The sequence below is a fragment of the Stegodyphus dumicola genome, chromosome 4 (assembly GCF_044657685.1).
Source record: "Stegodyphus dumicola isolate Sdum_Otavi_A_Nest chromosome 4, ASM4465768v1".
NCBI lineage: Eukaryota > Metazoa > Arthropoda > Arachnida > Araneae > Eresidae > Stegodyphus > Stegodyphus dumicola.
Genome location: NC_140771.1, coordinates 4218616 through 4241642, shown reverse-complemented (window position 1 = coordinate 4241642; position 23027 = coordinate 4218616). Strand labels below are relative to the sequence as shown.

Genomic DNA, 23027 nt, shown 5'->3' with positions numbered 1-23027 from the left:
TAAAAATATGAACCGTGCTGCATTATCATTTTATAATATTCAAAGCAACAGCAAGCTTAAGTGTACTAGGTTTTGAAAGAAAAAGGAGCGATTCGATTAAATGAAATCCTGGCTATATTTAATAAAAAGATAACTGACAAAAATCCCAATATACCTCTGAAATTATTGATCTGATTATAATTCTGAAAGTATTGGCCAGTCAGTAACCGTAATGCATAATTTATGTTCTATACTAGCGTTGCCAATAACAAATGAAAGGATAGTTTTATAAAACGTGTAAGAAATATTTTTACAATTAAATTCCGGGAAATCAAGTAACATGTTATTCCATACTAGCTCTGAAATTAAGAAATGAAATGGATGGATAGTTTTATAAAACGTGTAAGAAGAGAAATATTTTTACAATTAAACTCTGTGAAATGGTGTAATGTATCTTATGTAAATGTATATATACGTATATATATATGTATATGACCTTGTTCATGTATACTATTTACAATTTTACATAGTCATTTTTATATTATTAGCATATTTTTAATGTATATTATTTGTAGGTTTTTTAAACCTGTTACAATTTTATCTAGTCATTTTTTTTTCGCATTAGCATATTTCTAAAATTATTAGTAATTTTCATTTACCACGTTTATTTTACATTTGCCCTGTTTTTGCTAGTTTTGGTTGTGTAATTCATAATTTTTACTATTGATGAAGCGGCTTTGCCTGGGAATGACCTCTTGTTGAGCAAAAATGTTCTCATCTTTTCTTTTATACTTTATTTCTTTATCATTATTTTTTGGCTTGTTTTATAGATCTAATGGACCATGTGCTTCATAGCCAAATTTCTTAACTTTACCATTATTTTTGGCTTATTTTATGGATCTGATTAGCCCTGTGCTAAATAATTGAATTTCTTTACTTTATTATTTTTTGGCTTGTAGCATAGATCTAATTGACTATCTAATTAAAAGTTAATTTCTTTGTAGGGATTATTTTAATTTTCTGATTTCTTTTTTAATTTTGTAACCCTTTCCTTTAAATTTTTGTTTTCCACCTACAATTCCCTGCCACAATGAGATTTCAGCATCGCGTTTTATGTAAATGAAGTAGAACCAGTATTTAATGGGAAGTTCACTAACTTCTGAAAAAGAGTTCAGAAGTTCTCAGTAGAGCGTGTTCTGCCTTCGGGCCACGTCGTTGCTTTAAGCTTATCTTACTACGTTCGGCTGCAGTGTAACGTGACTATTCGTATTCGCCTGTGAGGTTTAATTAGCGGCATATTAGGTTAGTCATTTTTGTATAGCTTCGGCTAAAGTTTAGCTAGTTAGAATTGTTAATTCAGAAGTCAAACAACAAAAATCAGCGTTATGTTTACAAAATTTTCACAGGACTAGTTTCGATGGTTTTTCCGAACCACCATCCTCAGCTGCAAAACCACAAATGAACAAGATAGGAAATAATGATTAGATAAGATAAGAAAGCCTGTACAAGTATAAGCAAGTGGCGCCATCTGTTTGTGAAACCAGAACTAAAATATAATTTCTTTAAAGGACTAAAACTAAAACATAACAGAACTAAAACATAATTTCCGATCCAAATTTGCCTTCGGCCTTTAAAGAAATTATGTTTTTGTTCTGGTTTTACCAACAAATGGCGCCACTTGCTTATTCTTGTACAGGCTTTTTTTATCTTATCTAATCATTATTTCCTATCTTGTTCATTTGTGGTTTTGCAGCTGAGGATGGTGGTTCGGTAAGACCATCGAAACTAGTCCTGTGAAATTTTTTTAAATATAACGCTGATTTTTGTTGTTTGACTTCTGAATTAGTATTTATTCGGCGTGTTATTGTGTCTTAATTAGTTAGAATTGGTTTAGTTCCTTATTTCCTATCTTAAGTCCCAAGTGGAGGCTTTCCTGTAAGCCCGACAGGGGCCTTCTGTATTTCTTTGAGTGCATAAAAGAGTATTTTAATTCTTCTTTGGACTTATATTTATAGTTGTAAGAAGACCAGCCAATAGTCGCTAGATCCTTCAATAGTAGTTCTAGTAGCTAAGGACACGTAAATAGAACTTCATAACTTTGTTATTTGGATCTAATTGACCAAATGTTCAATCATTGATTTCTTTACTAACAATTTTATTCAGTTTGACTTAAGATTCTTGCAAACAGAGGAGAAGAAACATACTAGTTTAAATTAAATAGTTATTGTTATCTGAACGGCAACAGGTTTTTTTTCCCTTGAAAAGTCAATCAGTTTTCGTTCAACGACAATAACTGAATTTGTCGCCTTTTGCAGTTTAATTTGATCTTAAAGTTTTTGACATGTTCTTTATTAATGAATTTAGAAATATTAAGAAAATTTTATTTCACTAACGTTTAAGATTAGAATTTTTCTTTCTTCTCCTTGGAGGTAATTTTATTATTTTTCTTATACATACATATCATACATATTTCTTATACATACATATGATGTCTCTATGAGGGGAAGAAAATGTTTGGAAAAAAAAAAAAAAAACGGTTTTATCATAAATCTAAATTTATAGAATGCAATTTAAGTAAAAGTTTTATATAAAATAGCATTTTCAATACATTATCAATTAAGGTAAATGATGTATTATTTAATAAATTAGAGCAAAAATAAAGTATTTATATACATATACCCTATCAATAATTGAAATTTATAAAATGAATTTTACGGAATTTAATTGACAATGAAGATGTAATTTAAAATAGACTTCGTAAACATTAATTTTAGTAGATAATTCGTAGACTAATAATAAAACTCGTTTAACCGAAATGATGAAATGAAATAACATTAAGTCTGTGAAACCTCAAATCAATCATTTCCAACCAAAATTTATTTTTCTCGTTGTGGCATTACTTAGAAGGATATACATGCCTTATAATGTAATCTAGTTGGTGTAATATCGCTGATTTTGATAACACATAGAAGATTACTGAAACTGGAAATTTGTGGTCTTTTCTGGCATATTAGGAGATTTTTGTGTCAGTTTCCGATATTTTGTATACATTTATGTATTCAGAGTGAGTTCTATCAATTTCTTGCATGCACTGCATAAGCTTTATCTATGGGTTATTGGTTTAATATTTCAAAAATGAAAATTATAGTAAAAATAAAACATTACCAATTTATTTTGTAAACACAGAGATGAATGACACATTTTCTTTATGCAGTAAAGTTTGATCATGCGCCATTCGAAAAACAGCTCATTCAAAATAATTCCAACATCGATTTTTAATGTAATAGGTTACTACATATAAAACTTAAGTTTGGAATTCTAAAGAAGTTTTCACGAATGATGATTTTTTACCGCTATTTTCAAAATTTTCCAATAAAATACATATATAGAGTTATGTTACAAACATACCTTTAGACGAATTTCTTTTGAATTGATTACGTTCATTTTCAAATTTGTTACAAACATACCTTTAGACGAATTTGTTTTGAACTGATTACGTTCATTTTGAATTTATACAAATATTTAAATACTATTTACCTTATATTATTTAACAGATTATTAATTAATCCAGAAACATTCCTCTAACTTACAAAAACGTAGTTTGGGACTTGTGTAGTTAACAATAGAATTTGCTAAATTATATTTTATTGCCATAATTTTGTTTTTAAATTTCTAAGTGGTTTTGAATAAAACTTTTTCTTTCTTCCTTTAACTGTTTAACGATGCTGATTTCTGAATTCATTATTTTCAGTATGGGATATCTTCATAAAGTGAAAAGTAGAACTACAAGCTCTGTTTTCTCTTATTAAACACAAAATACAGAGATTATAAGAAAACTGCATTTAACACCATTCGCAGAACTCATTAGAGAGCTTTTTTAAAAAATAGCTATGCTTTCAAAAGCGGAACATTCTATTTAGCAATTACGTATACTCATAGACATACAAATAAACGATCTTCAGAAAAAATACTCTCACACTAAGTACAAAATAATTTCGTACTTTGCTGTAAAACGTAAAATTTACGCAAAAGAAAGTGCTATTCTTAAGTTAACCATTATTTTATAATAACTTCACTATATCAAACATTCCTTTGCTAGGAAAAAAGTGCAAAAAATCATTGGGCTTGTACTGCGGAAGAGCTGTTTGTCCCAATAAATCGACACCTTTCATTTTTCCTTGTTCACTGCAAAGACAGTGCTTCTTCTTTCTATATATTTCTGCTTATAAAAATTAGTTGCTTAGTATGAAACACTTGAAGACGAACTGTCATAGCAGAAAATATATTCTTCCTGAAAAAATTCTGTACATTCTCTTTGCCCTTACAAAACTCGAGCTTTCATGGCATATATTCAGGAAGGTCATTATGATCAGTCAACAACCGTTAAAGCAGTGTAAAAGAAGCTCTAAGCGAAAGCAGTCTGAGAAATATTTATTAACATAATGTTGTGATTTCAGTTTAGAATGTCCTTTAAATAAAGTATTAATTATCGAACTTGTAAAAATAAGGATAGGATTCTTTGTAATGTTCAAGTCGTTAAAATAAATATTTAGATGCATATTTTCTTACATAAAAAGAAAAAATATAACTTTACGTCCAAAACGAAAATTAAATTGTAGATTTAAAAAAAATGTGTGAGGTTAATTCATTTTACTATTCAAAGCTGCAAATTATTTCTTATGCGCATAAAAATCACGATAGAAATTCTTGTGAAGTATTCTGTAATGGACCTCCTTATCGGAATGAAATGTATGAACTATCTAAAATTCCACATCAGATATCACAAATAACTATTTATTACTTCTAAAGACTGTCAGACTGTTAAGACTTCAGAATTTCTATCTTTCAACTAACTAGCTTATGCGTACTACTTGTTACATAAAGCAATATGGTGATGAAATGTTGAAAGACGGGCACTGCAGTTTAGTGCAGTGCCCGTCTTTCTGCACTAAACTCATATATTTTTCGTGATCATATATTTTTCGTGATATATACTTTAGTGCTCATATATTTTTCGTGATGCTGAATATTTATCTTTGATGATACTGTACAACTAATTTCAATGATACTGCAGTATAATCTTCAGTGATGTGTACACAGTTCTCTGCAGCTCAGTATTAGAGAAGTATGAAAACTTAACGGATCGAGGGTGAGAAGAATTCTTATCCTTTGTTGGAAGAGTGAAGAATGTGCTAAAACCATTAACTGAAAGCAACTTCTAAATGTCATCTTCACCAAGCTTCTTACTGACAATAGCAAGTGGACCTACGGACCCTGGTTTAAAAGTGCTTTCTTCGACGGCTCTCAGTGAAGGAAGCACTATAGTGTCACCTTGTCGTCCCTTGTCTCTTTGGGCGGACTCGTGTAGTTGTTTTTGCATCACTGCCAAAGTAAATTTGTTGGATTTGATTCCCGTAATTACCATTTCACCCGAATTCCTGCAATCACCTTCGCTGTCGTAGTTAGAATCCACATCACTTGAATCACCAACTTTGTTCATATCACCTCGAGCCTAAAAAAGAAAAAAAAATATTATCAGAAAACGTTATAAACTATTCAAAATATTATAGTATTACAAATAATGCTTACAGTTCTTTTTTTTTCTCATCGAAGGTTGTTTGTATACTTTTTTTACTGGCAGGAATTATTTTTATTAAAATGGTCTGCCAAGTTAAGTTATAAAAGTTAGTGAGTTTTAGTTATAAGTTATTGTTTGTGATTTATTAGTGAATATATTATTATATATTATTAATTATTATATATTATTAATATGAATTATTATATATTATATATTAATATATTATTTATTGTTAGCAATTTATAAGTGAAAATATTTTTTTTTTCCAATGGCAGATTTTGAACAACTACAAATGTAACCCAGTCCATTAATCTATACAAGGCCAGATGCGGTGGTCTCTTTATTGTGGTTATTATGGAGACACCTAATAGGTGGGACACCATCGCCTTTTCTATGAAGGGACGGGCAGTTACAACCATGCCTTCTCCGAGATTCGAAACCAGGCCCTTCGGCATCGCAGTCAGCTTCCCTGACCATTACACCGACTGGGCGGCATAAGTGAAAACATTGTTAGAAATTTATTACTGAATATATTAGTAGTGGCCTTATTATTTTTAATTAGTGAGTTTTAGTCATTAGAGAATTCATAAAGCGGCGTTGTAGGGCAGAGTGTTTTGCTGTGAACATGGATTCCTAAAATCACTCTAAAAAAATATTTTTTGTAAAGCAAATCAAAGCAGTGTTTTAAATACAAATATAAAATAAAAGGTGAGTTAATAATAATTTTTTATAAATAATTTCAATAAAATCCATTTCACTTCTCGGAAGCAACGAATTTCCAAATGCCAGTTTTTAAGCATAAAATGAAAATATAAATAATAAACATAGCTTAAAGAAATATAGTTACATATATGTATATTTTATGGGATGGAACTGATACAAAGACAAATGATAAATATTACTGTCAATGTATGCACATCAGGTTATGGCAAGCTTCAAGAGCACTATGAAGAAAAAGGAGGGGAGAAGAAAGAAGTATTAAAAAAAAAAAAAAAAAAAAAAAAAAAACATGAATTACAGTATAGCATTCATAAAGAAGTTCTAAAAATTATACTTTAATTTTTTTCTTTAGTCAATCAGCATAACGACGGGAAGTATCTTTCTATACAGTTTTAGATAAGTTCCATGTGTATTCCTTTCCATTTTGCTCTGAAGATACAGACACTTTTATAATAAGGAAATATGCTTTTTAATAAAAACTGAAATAATAAACCCCAACGGTGTTGTTTTCTAATTCTATAGATAAAAGTACTGCTGCATACTATATATCACAAGCAGTTTTTCTGTACTTCAGAATTCCGATAAGTTATTGTTTACTTTGGGAATGAGTTTTGGAATCATTTTTATCTCGATAAATCTTGAAATTTATACATTGCCCGATTTGTAAGGAAACTTACTGTTATAACATGAAATTATTTACTGCATTCATGTGAAGTATTTGTTAAATAAATTCACCAGGAGTTTTCAAACAAGGAGCCAAGCATCTTTTTACGGAAAATATCTAATGATAAATGTAGAAAGTTCTCAAATGTCTTTTTTTTTTTAACAAACTTCCGCTTGGATTTCCTTATTTATCAGAATTAATATTTTTGTATTCCAAGTACAATAGATAAAATATCTATACTATATCATGGAATTCTAAACTCAACACGTAAGATTTTAAACTATACTCCCTTACCATTGCATTAGTATATTTATAATAACAGGTATTCAGTCAAAATTTATAATAACAGGTATTCAGTCTGAGCATTTAATAGAACGTATGCCCACATTTGCCAAAATATTTTGACAATTTTCTGAAATACTAAAGCTGCAACACCATGTCTTTCCTCCTCTGAAGAATTTGAGAGCTCAGGCACAGGACTTTCAAACTGGACAGACTCATAATGGCCTTTTTAATTCATATCACAGGTTTTCAACTGGATAGAATTTAAAATTCTGCAAAGATCATTCAGAGTCTTCCACAACTGCCTCATAGAGATTTATATATATAGCATATATAAATCTTTACTTATAAATAAGCTCTATAAATCAAAGATTTTAATCTTGTTGATGTAATATAGAATTGTGCGAATTACTTTTATGGTGTATAAAGTAAAAAAGAATCGAGAATGTCAAAGTAAAGTTGAAAGGTTCAAGATTTTCTTAACAGGAATCAAACTACTCTTAGTTCACAGCCGACACATTTGTTACAGCTAAATGCTATCATCCAAATAGTGTAAAAAGATTCTTCGCTGCATAGACTATAATCTCTGTTTCTCCACATATGGATAAATAAATCTTTGCTGAGTAAATATTTTATTTTTCAGTAATTATTATTATTCTCGTAATTATTTTATTTTTCAGGTAGCGTTTTATTTGTGACAACCCACAGATCTTTGTCGCCTCTAAAGTCTTGGCACTGACAATGCATCCTGACGCATATCAGAATTCATTCCTGATTCTAGCAGCGAAAGGAAGCCGATTTGTTTCGAATAATCTGCAAACTTGGTGATATATGTTAAGAATTTTATCAAAACTGTCCCTTGAATGTCTCAAAAATCTCATTTACTATGTTAATTTCGAGTGGACGCAAGTAGTTTTAACAAAATTGAAATCTCGCTAATTGACTTCTTTCCCAAATAGTATTCGATGCCAATGTCATGTAACAATTAGTAAGATTTACTGCAATAAATGCTTTTTGCAGCAAATGATCTTGATCTATATGTAATTAATTCTGCTATTTAAAGCTCAATTCACTCTGGTGCAGGAGTCACTGCCCAATCATCTGTTTCTGGTGGGTTCCATTTTGTTTGGGAAGATTTTAGGAACAGAGCACTGGGCTATATTCCCTTTTATATGACCCAAATAAAGAACATTGCAAGTGGTTTGTTTTAAGCAATTAAATGACATTCATTTGAAACAAAGGTTCCTTTTCAGGCACATCCCTTAAAAGCAGTACTGAATGTTATTTATAGCGCACTTGAAGGAAGAAACTAATATTCATCCCGAAATTAAATATTGATATTATAAGGTTTTTCTCCCGCCTTCTTCGCGTGCCTTCGTGCTGTGGTGGTCTGCACGCTGAACGCGTATTCCAGAGGTCGGTGGTTCGATTCCCGGCGGAGGCGTTGTTCCTTTTTCATCTCTCCGACTTCGAAATAATCTAATGTCTCTACAATGGCGCCCGAACTAAAAGGGTGGTGGGTGGATGATGATTCTTCACACCCAGGATTTGGCGATTGGGTCCCTTAAAAACCCCAGTCGCCCTTTAAAAGGGGGAGTATATAAGGTATTTCTCCCGACTTCTTGGCGTGCCTTCGTGCCGTCGTGGTCTGTACTCTGGGCGCGTATTCTACAGGTCCGTGGTTTGATTCCCGGCGAAAGCGTTGCTCATTTTCACATCTCCTACAGCCCCAAAAAATACCTAATGTCTCTACAATACAAGCTTACTATAGAAGGAAAGAAGACTGCCAAATGTAAAGAAAGATTTGTTTTGAAGTGAAACATTGCAAGTGACGATGATAGCTCTTTAATGTCCTTAAGAGAAAATAAAATTAAACACATTAAACTTGATGAAAACTCAATAACATCAGCTGAAAGGACAGTATATTTTGAGCGAAAACAGATGCTTCAACAGCACGTTCGGTAAGGTAATGTGCATGGTAAACAACATGCTTAAATATAAATGAACATTTTAGCAATTTCTTACAAATAAGAAGCTAGTAATTTTAACATTCTGTGAAGAAATGACCATTGTGATATTCTGTCGAGATTTTATTCTAGGTCACTTGCATTCCTGGACTTAAACCGTTTAAATAATACTTTTCATAAATATTCTATTTATGATAATCATTATGAATATGGATCCTATTGTTCTAAAATTAATCCTGTTGTTAAAAAATCTGATGTGTACTTCCTTGACGGAATATTAAATTAAACGCATTTTTTTCCATTTAATTTAAACGTATTGGTTTGAATTAAATCTACTTCGTCGATAGCGCATAAACCACAATAGAATAAATGCACTCTTTAAAATTCACTCTATTTGTTTACCACAGCGACACTCTTGCACTAGCGTCACTTAATAGCGTTACATTTCGTTCATATTATAAATCAGAATGCATATAAATTTATATCCTTTGAAGAATTATCTAATCGTTGCCACATGTTCTATTCAAATACTATAATAAATCCAAAATCATGTATAAAAAATTAAACAAACAGACAAACAAACAAGGAAAAAAAATTTTTTTTACAGGCAATTCAGTATTTCTCATTTAATTAATTCAGTTACCACTTTGCGACAAGGCAAAAATACATAAAAACTCAAAATATCTATACTAAGAATTACGAAGTAAATCTTAAATTCTTATTTCCTCGAATAAATTCCCGAATGAATTAAGCATGATTTAATTTGCAATAATAAAAGAAGGCATTATCTTTGTTGTTGCGAAGCTTAGTTTCTCTAGATTGGCAACAAATCCACTACTCTGCTGTTTCAAATGTAAACAAACAATGGCCGATATGGTAAAAATAATTAGGCTTAGCAGCACTTAAATATCTTTTAAATTGTTTAAAATTCTACAAATATTGCACGCAGATTTACTAAAGGGCATAAAAACCTTAACCGGAAAATAAGAACAACATAATTCAATCATTTTTAAGACAAAAAAATGCACATCTTACAAACATATAGATAATTGAGTTGGATTTCAAATATTACTCACAAACAATGTTTACATTGTATTTAAATAGAATCGAACCATTGCGTTGTAATTAAATTGCTTCGAGAATCCAGAAACGCTCGACTGACACTTTATATGCATGCGTATTAATATGTTTTACATTTTTTAATATTATTTCATCAGTACTATATCATTCTGATGTGGATGCAGAAAATATCTGATGTGGACACCACATGACTTCCTTGTGCTGCATATTAAATTACACCCATTTTTTTGGCTGAATTTCGTTTAAACTTATTTCCTCGAATTTCATTAGAGATATATTTCACGTTCAATTAATTCAGTTCTCACTTCGTGGCAAGACAAAAATACATAAAAACTCAAAATACTTTCATAAAAATTGTAAAATGCAGAAAACTATAAACACCATATACAGTTAAAAAAAATTAAAATTGAAATGAGAGTCTCTAAGCAAAAACAAGTACTTTTTCCAATGGCATGAAGACAGAGTTTTCGGTGCACGAAACTGAAAATTAACTTTTGGTCACACTGTGGAAAAAGACGCTAAATTGGTGCATAACTGAATTAATTCACTAATCTACTAAGACTTTCAAATACAAGCAAATGCCACGTTAGGCATGGCCATTTAAACTTTTAAATTGTTGACAATTCTACCTATTGCATGCAGATTCACTAAAGCCATAAAAACCAGAACATAAGAGCAACATATTTCAACCACTTTTAGAGCAAAAAATGAGAAATTTAACTCCACCGAAGAATAAAAAAATTAAGCACACCGAGATGGGCAATAGAGGGGAATATATGTTACAGTGAAACACCGAAATCTGGAGAATGTCGACTTTCACCGGTGAATGTCAACATCCACATAGTCGCTTGGTGTATGTCCGAAATATTTTCCAAATACTCTTATTTCTGACTTACACCGGTGAATGTCGACATTCACCATGTACTAATGGTGAATGTTGAACATAAAAGAATATTATATTTCCTTCTCCGTAATTCATTCGCGAAAAAACGCACTTGAGACTCAGAATAAGAACTTAAGACCATAAGAACTTAAAACACACAGTACATTCAAAATGAGAAAGGAAATTAATAGAAGTTAAAAACTTACTTAATTATGTGATTCAAATCTTATTTACTGCAACAACTTAAATTATTAGGACACTTTGAATTGCACAAGAGGTCCTTGCTTTTACAACTGCATTTATTTGTGGAACACTTCCTTTTGGAATGGCAGCGGGTACATATATTCCTCTCTTTTCGACCTACACCAGAGCATATCTGTGATTGTCGACATACACCGGTGAGGGTCCGAATGTACAAGAATGTAATGCAATATTCGATCTTGCACCAACGCATTTGGTGAATGTTGACATTCTCCAGTGAAAGTCGACATTCTCCAATTTCGGTTTTTCACGGTAACATATATACACCTTTGGTGTGGCCGATTTCAACTAAAACGGGAGGCGCATAACTACATGTTATAACAGTTCCATATACAAAATTTTTAACGTTCTGAAGCTAACCCTTTTGGAGTTATGCGAGATATCTACGTACAGATGTCACGAAAATAATCTGAATCCCTTTTAAATCTCTTTTACAATACGTTTTGGAGAAAAGAGTCCTTCATTCTGTCCATACGTACCGGTGTCACGCAAAAACATCGTTCAAATGTATTCGAGAGCGGTCAAAATGGATATTTTCGTTGAAATAAGATACCTCAATTTCTTTGCGATTACAGCACTTTTTACTTCTTACAAGGAAATAAAAAGCTGTTGTTCAATGTACCACAGCTTGTTTTGTTCATAGGCTTATGGTAACTGCAAGTAAAACAACTTAAAGATTGTTAAGCAGTTTTTAAGCTACAATTAGTATTGCATTAGAGCAGCGGTTTTCAACCTTTTGACTAAAAGCTTACCATCTAAACAAAAATTGAAAACCTTTAGTACCACCACTACAAAGTACTACTACCACCACCACTCTTGAACAAAGCTCAGATTGCTTAAATTTACGAGTGTTAGAGAAAAAAAACTCATTCAGGATGTTGGGGTTTTAATTTTTGGAATTTAATAGTTAAAAATACTTTGCTTCTTTTGCTTACCACTTATTTTTTTGATGCGTACCACCGGTTGAGAACCCCTGCATTAGAATTCAGTAATATAAAAATTATATAAATTGTATGGATAAACAAGAACACATTATATGTAAAACACATATATGATTTGACACATATAAAATTTTGAATAGTTATTTATGCATAAATAATAAATAGTTATTTATGCATAAATAACTATTCAAAATTTTATGCACAAATAACTATTCAAATATGAAAATATGTGGTTTTTAAATAACACGCTGAGTTGGATAACTGTATGCATATATTTCGGTGACGGGAAAAATGCCCACAGGAAAAATGCTCACAGGTATAAAAGCTCACATGGAAAAATGCTCACTTAGAAATATGTTCATACGGAAAAAGGCTCACATGAAATATGTTCACATGAGCAAATACTCACATTAACCTTTTCAGGGGCAGTAAATAAAAGCCTGAAAACTGTAGTAAAATTTTGCATGTACTGTAATATTTTATACCAGTGCCCCTGTACGACATTTTTTTCCTGCAACTGCCACTAATTAATTTTTGTTTCTTTACTCTTTTTTTGCTTACTTTTGATGTGTATCAATAGAAACTAATGTTTGAATGTAGTTATTCAAGTTTCAAGCCAAGAAAAGTTGTAAAATTTCTGCAGAAATTTAAAATTTTAGAAATAAAGTTAATATTTTTAGGCACTTTGAAGATGCCTCTCAGTTGAACATTATGAAGCAGCCTTCGCAGAATTTCCTAAAACCACAAATCGTTGCGAAGGCTCTCCTAACGCACTAAATTCATTATTTAATTGTAGCCATCCCAGTATGTGGTTTTTATTTGCCGGGCTGAAAAAAGGTTTAGCCTCTCAACGTTTGTCATTAGCTAATGTAAATACAGGATGTACTGAAGTAAAAAAAAGAAAACGCGAAACCTTACATTTGGTAATCGTGAATCATGTAAGAAATTATGATGAAATAGATGATAAAATTAAATATTTTACGTAATTTAAATAAAATAACCATTCTAAATTTTAATTCATTATTCATTATTCTTGTAAATGTTTATATTATAAAATGTATGGATTGTTTATATTATAAAATGTATGTTTATTTTTTTAACAATGAAAATTGTAATAATTTTTTACTATAATTCTGTTTCAGTTTTACTTCCTTTCTCCTCTCCTTTTCTTAGTTAAAAACGGTTCATTTGTTAATCTTATACAGCAACTGAATCTACACATAAGATATAAAGATTTTGAAATATGGTAATTTAAATAATTTTTCTTTAGAAAATTCAAGTAGGTGTACGATGTTCAAATCGATTCATTATTGATTCATTAATGCAAGGATATTTCTATGTGAATTATTTATCAGTGGGCTTATTTCCATGTGAGCTTTTTTCTATGTGGGCATATTTCTGTGTGAGCATTTTTCCTGTGAACATTTATATCTGTGAACATTATTTCTGTGGGTTTTTTTTTTCCTGTGGAAGTTTTTCCTAGAACCATATACTATTTCATATATAAAACACAGGAGGTATTTCTTATGCACCTACAAATCTACCCGTAATAAAATATTTGCCTTTTTTTTCTTTTTTTACCTGTTTTTTGAAATGGAAAGGAGTAATGGCATTCCGTCGGCCCCTCGCTAACAGCTGGGCCTTGGCGGGAGGTTTCCTGGGCACGCAGTTGACGTCGAGCTTCTTCATGACCCAGTTGAGGATCTGCTTGATCACTATGGACGTCACATTGAATAGGCTGTAAATACAGCAACAGCCGCACACGATGAACACGAAATTGGCTAGGCGATATAGCGACACGTGGGGGTACTGCGCTTCCTGAGAAGTGACATAATCCCCGAAACCAATAGTGGAGAACGTAACGAAACAGAAGTAGAGGCAGTCGAAGTAAGACCATCCCTCCATAGGACCATAGAGAAAGGAGGCAGTGACGGCGATGCTTATTGTGGCGATGAACAGAGATAACATTACCCAATATACCTTAGGGGGAAAAAAAAAAGAACAAATTATTCTAATGCTAAACATTTGACAAACATAGAGTGCGGCAGGAAAACTACCTAATTTTAAAAATGTATAAACACAAACAGTATAAGCGATATCAGTTTAATTTTTTCCAAGTTATAGACAGACACTGAAATTTTTTTTTTTTTTTTTTTTTTTTTTTTTTTTTTTTTTTTTTTACTGCGGTTTAAAAATAATATCATTTAGGTGGCCTCCGTCGTTCTGGTCAATGCATTCAGATAGTCGAGTTTTGAAGTTTCTTTTCATTTTTACCAGCATATCAACGGGTATGTTGTCGACAGCAGCTTGAATATTGTTAGATCAACACCTATTAGGTAGCAGCCTATTAGGTGCCTATTGCACCAGGGCAATTTTTGTTAATATATGCTCTACAGTGTAGAATTTGTGCGTGTGACGAAAAAAATCAGTAAAAAAGTTTTAAATATCAGTGCAAAATGTTCATGTATACACAACAGCTGTAAAATACATGTTTTCATATAAATGCATCCTCAGCTATACGCACACATGAAATACACCTGAGTAATTTACGTTTAAATGTACGCATCAGCGTAGAATTTGTATATATATAACAGAGTCAAACCAATATAAAATGTTTAAATATCAGTGTAAAATGTTTATGTATAGGCTACTGTGTACGTATTAGTGTATCCTCAGTGTCTAAACCTATGTGCACAAAAATGCACCAGGGCAATTTTTGTTTATACATGCGAATCAGGTAGAATTTATGTGCACCGTAGCTTAAAATAAATATAAGTTATTTAAATATCAGTGCAAGATATCTGTGTAAATGCTTACGCATACACAACAATGTGATCAACAGTGTCAAACTTTTACGTATAAGTGTATTTTCAGTGTCTAAACCTAAGGGCTGATAAAATGAACGAGGGTAGTACATGTGTAAGTACACCCACCAGTGTAAAATTGTTGTATGTATCATAGTAAGTTTAGCATAAAACATTTAATTGTCACTGGAAAAATTTGTGCAATATGATTATGAATATGCAGCGACGTATGCACTAATGTAAAACATGTTGTTGTTGTTGTCGGGAGCGTATTTCATGGCAGATTGGTTACCAGAGCCTCAAGGAGGTTGGACTTCTACTTCCACCTCAAATTTTGAATGAGAGCATGCCGGGGAGGGTTCAAGGCTCTCCTCCTCTCTCCCCTACCATCAAATCATACACGAGGACTTTCGACTCGCCATATATTTAGAGAGCCAATGCCGCAAAGACACTATACCTTTAGAAACAACCATGCCTTCTCCGGGATTCGTACCACCACCCTTGGGTCCCACAGTAGGCTCCCCTAACCACTATACCGTCTGGGAGGCTAGTGTAAAACAGATGTTTTCTCTAAATGTCTAAAGCTATGTACATACAAACGCATGAAGGCAATTTATGTTTATAAATGCGCAACAGTGAAACATTTATGTCTCAGAGTAAAATCAGTATGAAATATCTATATATCAGAGTAAAATGTTTATATATCAGTGTTTTAGTATGTTTATATATCAGAGTAAAATGTTTATATATCAGTTATCAGAGTAAAATGTTATTTTCAAATATTACTGTACAGTCTCAGTATAGCAGCATTATCAGTGTAAAAACATTACCCGTGTACAATATCAGTGAAATAATACCTTCTATGAAACTATTATGCATACACATATGTATTGTCCCTGTATGGCTGTGTGCAGTCAAAAGTTCCTTTTAAACTCCAGAATCCCCGCTCCTGGTATGGTAGGGAGTTTTTGGGTTGCACAGTTACGGATTCCGGACAATAACCGAATAGTCCTTGTAAACCTCCCGAATGTCCAGACCGCTCTCACCTGTCACCTGTTAACACGTCTAATCGTAGTAAGTTATAAAATGAGATGTTCTCCATTTTCCAAGTTGCTATTTAAGATTTCCTCCTCATTATTAATCTACCGTTATGTGACAGAAACTTGCCTCGCAATGTGCAAGATGCAAATTGGACTGGCAGCATAGAAAAGTAAACGAAAGTATTTCACCTGGATACATTATTTCTTGGAAAAGATGGCAACATACGTTTCTAGAAAGAAAAGCGGAGGAGAAGCGCCGATGCTTTGAGACGCACTTTGAAATTGTGTTTCGGAGATAAAAATGTTCATTAAAGATAACCAGAGGTTAAAACTCATAAAGCAAACAATGCATAAGGACAACAAAAGACGGTGAGCTTTTAGCAAGAGCTCGGTACAAACATATCGAAAATTTGGCAGAGCTTGCAGTTCCAGTTTCTACTTTTCGATGCCAAACATGTAATACATTCTCAACATTTTTAGGCATGCATGTATAGGTACTGTGCCGAAATAAATTCAAACAAATCTATGAATAGTTTCTGTTTATGAGCTACAATGGAAGACATCATGCCTCATAACATGCTAACTTTATCTGAAGCGTTTGGATGAGACAGTTTCTTTAGGATTAAAAGCCACGTGGATTAAAAGACTCGGAAATAAGCTAGTAAAACATAAAAAAGAAAGTGAGGTATCAAACAAGAGCTGAGTTTTCAGAAAAGAATGCGAAAAGTATTCGAAAAACTGACATAATAGAAACCTATATCAAATATGACATAATAGAAATGAAAAATTATCTCTAGAGAATACAGAAACATGATATAGATAGTCCTAAAGTAAAGTGTATAAACTGCTAAAGATAAGGTTAGATGAATAATTTTTAGAGTATTTATTTATCCAAGAAAAGCAGTGAAGTTTGGGAGGAGTGTTCTGAATGCAAACCGTGCCATGGCTGCTTACCTTTTCAAGACAATTTTCCCATAGATATTTTACAGACTCTTAGAAGAGTTGCAGAAGTTTACTATTAACTGCTTACTTATGACATATCTGGAATCAAAGTTACACAAGTAATACAAATAAAATGTATCAGAATCTGCATACTTACTGAAGGTTTCCAATCGTACGTGTCATCAAATGAAAGCTGAGAATCTCTGCGTCTATCAAGGCCTCTTTTCCGGAGTTCTCTTTCATGTAGAAGCCTGAGGATATATGCGAGGAAAGTGATTATCCTTTCCAGGAAGAGATTGAAGAAAAGGATGGCCCCAGAACATCCGAGGAACCCGTAGAAGATCACAACGATTCGACCAGCTAATGTCTTCGGTGTCGTCATTCCAAAACCTGTGAGAAAAGAAAAAAAAAAAAAAAAAAAAAAAAAGAGTGAAATTCACCTAACACGGTTTGAAACACAGTCTCTTCACTTCACTTCACTTAAAAACTGAGTTATACAGCGGCGAAAATAATATTTAATTTAAATACCAGTCATCATTAAAGCGTTTAACTATATTTCATACAATTAAACGATGGAAACTGTTTGGAAATGGCCCACGTTCTAAGGTAAAGCCAAGGTGTCGCAAATTTATTCTACGAAAACTTAAACAAGATGCGAAAATTAATACGGTAAAACATTCAAGAGATTTAGAAGAATAATTTGCATTAAAAATGAACACTGCAGCTTTTAGAAAAGTCGTTTAGGACGATCGGCAAGAAGGAAATTCGAAGTCAATAAGAAAACAGGGAAAATATGCTTGGCGTTCGCAATATATTTGGGTCCAACACACGAAGTAATATGCGGCAAAATCAAAATTAAGAATTGAATTCGAAAGTACATTGCCTAATGTTGCACACGACGGTACAGACTTAATAGTTTGGGGACGTTTAGCTGCCTTTAAAATACGAAATTTAGTGTTTATCGAAAATAATATAGCTTAAAAATATAAGTATAACTATAAGTATATAAGTATAATCAATCTAAGTATTCTTGATGGAAACCTAAAAGCCTCTGCAAGAAAACCTGGAATGGAAAACACATGCAAGTTCTATTAAGTATCCTAAACATACAGCCCTAAATGTTCAGCTGTATCTTTTGAATCTTTGCCAACGCCCGTGTAAAGCTTAGTTTTAGCTAAAGAATATTCAACGAAATGTTATTTTCATGTTTTTATTAAATGTAAACTGTATATGCAAAGTGGCTGGATACTTACGTGAGTTCATTTTCAGAATGTTTTGAATAAACTATTATTTTTATCAGAATCATTTATAATAAATTTTTTCAAAACAAGCGGGTTCAAAAAAGGATAACCAATGGTATATGTGAAAGAAAAATAAAATGACTGTACTAGCATTTAGTAATTGATATTTGCAAATAAAACTGAAAAACATAAGTGTCCGAAAACAAATGTAGTCACTGTAGGAAATCTCTTTACTGATCATGATTGTTGCCTTCCAAGTAAATAATAATCTGCTTGCAACAATCAACTATATCTTTATAAGATATTATATTTATAGATAGGATTTGATATCATACATTTTAAAGTTTCAGTCTAATTTCACTTAATTGTATAATGAAAATAATCATTTTCAAAATGTGTTTCGAATTCTTTAAAATAGCAATTCGTTGAAATTTAAATCATTTAATCTTTTGAATTTCACTTGGTGACAACTGCGGTGAAAATTAAATTTTGACATCATATCAATGTATCATATCATTTACATTACGCAACGGTAAATTGTCGAACATCCAACCAACGATTTTATCCATTAATGAGGAAAGAATCAAGGGTAAAATGAGACAGTATCCAACAGTTCTAAGCATTCGGGACTCATTAGGCATCTGATTTTAATGAAGAATTAATTTCTTTGATTCATATTTACTTCTTTATTCTTTTATTAGTTAGAAAGTTGGTCGAAAATTTACTCACATTACAAAATACGCAGATATATAAACCATAAAACAATAAAAATTTGTAGTTTAAATGCCTAAAGTTCAAATGGTTAGAATACTTAATATGACGAAGAGTCTTGGGTTTACAAAATCTTCTCCTTTCATCGTAAAGAATGGCGTGTCAGATGAGACGTCTGTAGAATTTATGGCGATTACAAATGCCATAATTTACCCTTACAAAAAGAATGCTCGTTTATTTCGAAGAGACGGAGTTTAGATAAGAATTCAGTTTTCCAGACTTCTTCGGCAAAACGTCTGGAAGAAAAAGAATGAAATCAAATAAAAAGTGGCTGAATCGTTAATTAAAAGGATAGGAAATTTTTAAGACATCTGAAGAGAGTGGTGCTATAGCGATCAAGAATCCATGACTTTTTATACCCCGAAATACTAAAGAGCTTTATTAGAAGAGAGGCACATCTCTATATTTTTTCTACCATAAATATCGTCAAACATGTCTATCCCTACAAAAAATGCAAACAAAATTATATTTTGTCGCTGACTGTTATGATAAATTTTGTCACTGACTTTTATGATAAATTTTGTCACTGACTGTTATGTTGGCATAAATATCGCCAAACATGATCGCCAAACATGTCTATCCCTACAAAAAATGAAAACAAAATTATATTTTGTCACTGACTGTTATGTTGGCATAAATATCGCCAAACATGTCTATCCCTACAAAAAATGCAAACAAATTTTTTTTTTTGTCACTGACTGTTATGATAAATTTTGTCACTGACTGTTATGTTGGCATAAATATCGCCAAACATGTCTATCCCTACAAAAAATACAAACAAAATTATATTTTGTCTTCGACTGTTATGATATTTGTCAATGTCTCAGAGGCCATAGTTCACGCTTAGAAACATTATCCGAAAGTGGAGTTATCCATTTTGCATTGAGATTGAACGTTCTCATTGTTCTGTATTTTTATTTAAAATGTCAGAACAGTGTAAGATTCCTGTATTTTAATCTACAGCTTAAGTTGAGGAACCTTAAGAACAGGTAAGCGAATAATCGCTTTAGTTCAGTAGATAGAGAACAGAAACTCGAGAAGGGTTAATTACCCTTTATTATTCCAAATAAAGTTTAACAGATGATTCCTTTCTTAAAGTTTGAAATAAAGCCTCCACTCGAGGTTGAACTCAGGAAACTAAGAACTAAAACTTAACGAATCTTATCTAAAATGTTATAGCCGAAGCTATCAAGATTCTAACGGAGTTGACCCCTTAACGCTAACTAACGGCGAAGCTATCAAGGGCCTAAAGTACGGCCGAGCGTACTTTAGGCCCTTGACTTTAGGCCCCGAGCGTGGTAATAGCTTAAGAGAGAGAGTAGCCTAAAAAAGGCGAACGCGCGCTAGTCAGAATCTCTGGCTCTCTAACGAAATCAGGAGAACTTCACAGTTAAATACATTTGCATTAAACGCGATTCTGAAAATACGTTCTGGCCAGAAGTTGTAAGCTGAAATTAAGGAAGATACCTTACAACCGTAATAAATATTAAGAATGAATGCGAATTTTAAGAATGCGTGGCGATAATATTTGTTGGCAACAGTTTGAAAAGTGAACCAACGCAGAAAGATGAAACGACGCAAAATGCAGTTTTTAGACTAATAGCCCTTTGGGTCTAACGCCCCTTTGGTATAGCCCCCCCCCAAAAAAAATTCGTCTTGTACTTAATAAATACTGTAAGTGAATAATATTTGAATGTACGGAAATAAGCTGTATGCATGAAGCAGAAAAACACAGCAAAAATTTTACATTACAAATTTTGTTGTATATATAATGAATGTATCTCTTTATGTCACCAGTCGGCTACGGAAAACACATTTTTCTTCAAAGGGGAACACATAAAAATTTTAATTTAGCACACTTTTCCCAAAAATGTGTCGCTACGCGAACAAAACATCGCAAACATTTCTAACTTATTTGATTCATTTCACAAACTGAGATTCTTGATCCGCAACCCTTCGTTCAAGAATTGTTTAATCACGTTAAGTTTCGTTTTTCCAAAACACCATGTATATAAGTGTTATTATTTATGTAACTCGATGTCTATTATCTTGCAAGATTTATTTAATTAAAGAGATATTTTATGCTAATTCTTTTTCTTTGTTCTCTTTTTATTCTTCCTCAACTTTCAGCACAATACATATTAAATTAAATTTCAACAAGGAGAAAATCAGTATTAATAAGCACAGATTGGCAATGCTAAGCGTACATTTTTACTTCCTTGTACGAAGTAAAAAGGAAGTATTGTAATCGCGAAAAGTTTCAGGCAGCATATTTCAACCAAAACATTCATTTTTACCACTTTCGAATGCAATTTAACGATGATTTTGCGTGATATCTGTACGTAAGGACAGAATAAAAGACTCTTTTCCTCAAAAAAAAAAAAAAAAAAAAAAAAAAAAAAAAAAAAAATTATAAAACTGCTTTAAAATTAATTCTGAAGAGAATTTTTCGAGGCGTCTGTACGAACGTACGTATCTCGCATAACTCAAAAACGAGTAGCCTCAGAACGTTGAAATTTTGTATATAGCACTACTATAACATGTAGATGTGCATCTCGTATTTTGGTTGCAATCGGCCGGGCCAAAGGTATATAAATATGGTGCTATTCGGTTTCGAGGACCGTAAAAAATTGCCAAACTAATTGTTGATGCCAATGCTGCCAAAAATAATTGCGACAACCCTAAAAATTGCGGCAAGAAAGGAAGTATAATAGTAAATAACTATCTAAGATTGATGTTTTAATTTAGATGAAAGGTTAATTTCATATAATACTTTTTTATTACTATAATTTATATGAAAAAGGCTAAACATGACTGAATGGAAGCATAAGAGTAAATAACCATTTCAGATCATTATAATAATTTGCCCACCAGCGGCCGAGCGGTAAAGTCGCTGAACACTGGTAGTTCGCTCCGAGGTTCGAGTCTCGCGAACGGGCTGGCTACATGGGCATTTTCGTGGTTTTCCCCATGTGTAACGTGTATACGAGCCAGTTACCCTTAGAAAGTCCTCCACGAAGGCATCCCTTCTCTTAGGCAGATAGCCCTCGATGCTTTGCCATAATCACACACACACATTATAATAATTTATATAAAAATTGCTAAACATAACTGAATGGATGCTTGCATCGCTATTTCGCTACCGACTTATCGCTAAAGCATAATTTCATCTCGTTGGTTGTTCAAACATAATTTTCTATAATGAATGATGCCTTTCTTTGAAAAAAATTCTCGGTAAAGTGTAGAATCGCCCACTTATTTGTTTGCCGCTTTTTACAAGGGTAAAAACAATTGAATTTTTGTCAATTTTCTTTTACTTTTTAAGTGAAAATAGGTCGATGTGTACTGCGTCAAGGGTGTACGCAGTGCCATTTTTGTGCAATTCTAGGATTTTTTTAAGTGAAAACAGGTCGATGTGCACATGGATACCGAGTATGTGCAATTCTTAAAAACGCGTCAAGCAGTGGGTGATTATGCACTTTACACAAAATTCTATTGCCCACTTTTCGTCATGGGCAATTCCCAAATTGTTAAATCCATAGGATATAAAAAAAGGATTTAAAAATTAAACTAGTATTTCAATGACGTCTTAAGAAATATAGAACTATATAAACTTACGCAATCTGAAATCAACGCATACGCTAGATTTGGCGCGCTGTTAAATGGGCGCGTTTGCTAGATTTGGCGCACTGTTAAATGGGCGCGTTTGCTAGATTTGGCGCACTGTTAAATGGGCGCGTTTGCTAGATTTGGCGCGCTGTTACTGCAATTTTCTTACGGCCCTCAAAACGGAATAGTACCATAAATATATTTATATATATATCCACTCTGTTACCCGGCTCAGTGATCTCAGTTTCTTTACTCTTATATGTTT

General features: G+C 32.4%; 1 protein-coding gene across 1 annotated transcript in view; it reads right to left on the bottom strand.

The window, feature by feature from the left end:
- Nucleotides 1-2666: 2666 nt before the first annotated feature.
- The window catches only part of LOC118199255 (potassium channel subfamily K member 13-like), a 305700-nt gene continuing 285339 nt past the window's right edge, over nucleotides 2667-23027 (bottom strand). The window contains exons 2-4 of the mRNA XM_085814485.1: nucleotides 17299-17531; nucleotides 13937-14335; nucleotides 2667-5491 (exon numbers count right to left, since the gene is read on the bottom strand). Coding sequence (XP_085670611.1) covers nucleotides 5198-5491; nucleotides 13937-14335; nucleotides 17299-17531 — 926 coding nt within the window. The 3' untranslated portion in view covers nucleotides 2667-5197. The remainder of the gene's footprint in view (nucleotides 5492-13936; nucleotides 14336-17298; nucleotides 17532-23027) is intronic.